The sequence below is a fragment of the Tupaia chinensis genome, unplaced genomic scaffold (assembly GCF_000334495.1).
Source record: "Tupaia chinensis unplaced genomic scaffold, TupChi_1.0 Scaffold145940_1, whole genome shotgun sequence".
Taxonomy (NCBI): Eukaryota; Metazoa; Chordata; class Mammalia; order Scandentia; family Tupaiidae; genus Tupaia; species Tupaia belangeri.
Window position 1 is genome coordinate 24,384 of NW_006205798.1, and position 367 is coordinate 24,750.

General features: G+C 53.1%; 1 protein-coding gene across 1 annotated transcript in view; it reads left to right on the forward strand.

Annotated features, from left to right (window-relative positions):
- The window catches only part of LOC102502974 (signal-regulatory protein beta-1-like), a gene marked incomplete at its 3' end in the record, with an annotated part of 16,695 nt that continues 16,328 nt past the window's right edge, over positions 1-367 (forward strand). The window contains 1 exon segment of the mRNA XM_027768356.1: positions 1-123. Coding sequence (XP_027624157.1) covers positions 51-123 — 73 coding nt within the window.

The window sequence follows — 367 nt, forward strand, 5'->3', positions numbered from 1 at the left end:
GCTCTCTCAGCACAGACTCCTGGCACAAACAGGCTCCTTAGGTCTTCAGGATGCCTGTCCCTGCCTCTGGACCCCACCTTGCTCCTTCTTTCCTGTTGCTGATGCTACTGCTGGGACTCTCAGGTGAGTTTCTTCTAGGGACAGAGTCCTCTCTCCCTGTCCCAGGAGTCACCCCTGACCCTGGAGTATCAGGAGCTTCAGATAAACACAGGTGCTGCCAAGGACTGGGCACTTCCTGAGGGCATAAAGTCAGGGACCCGAGTGTTTTCTCTGTGGATCCCTCACCTGTAGCTGGTACTGAAGGCATCAAATCAGTGGTGCTTCTACTAGCAATAGCATGTACTTTCCTCTTGGCAATATTCCTGCT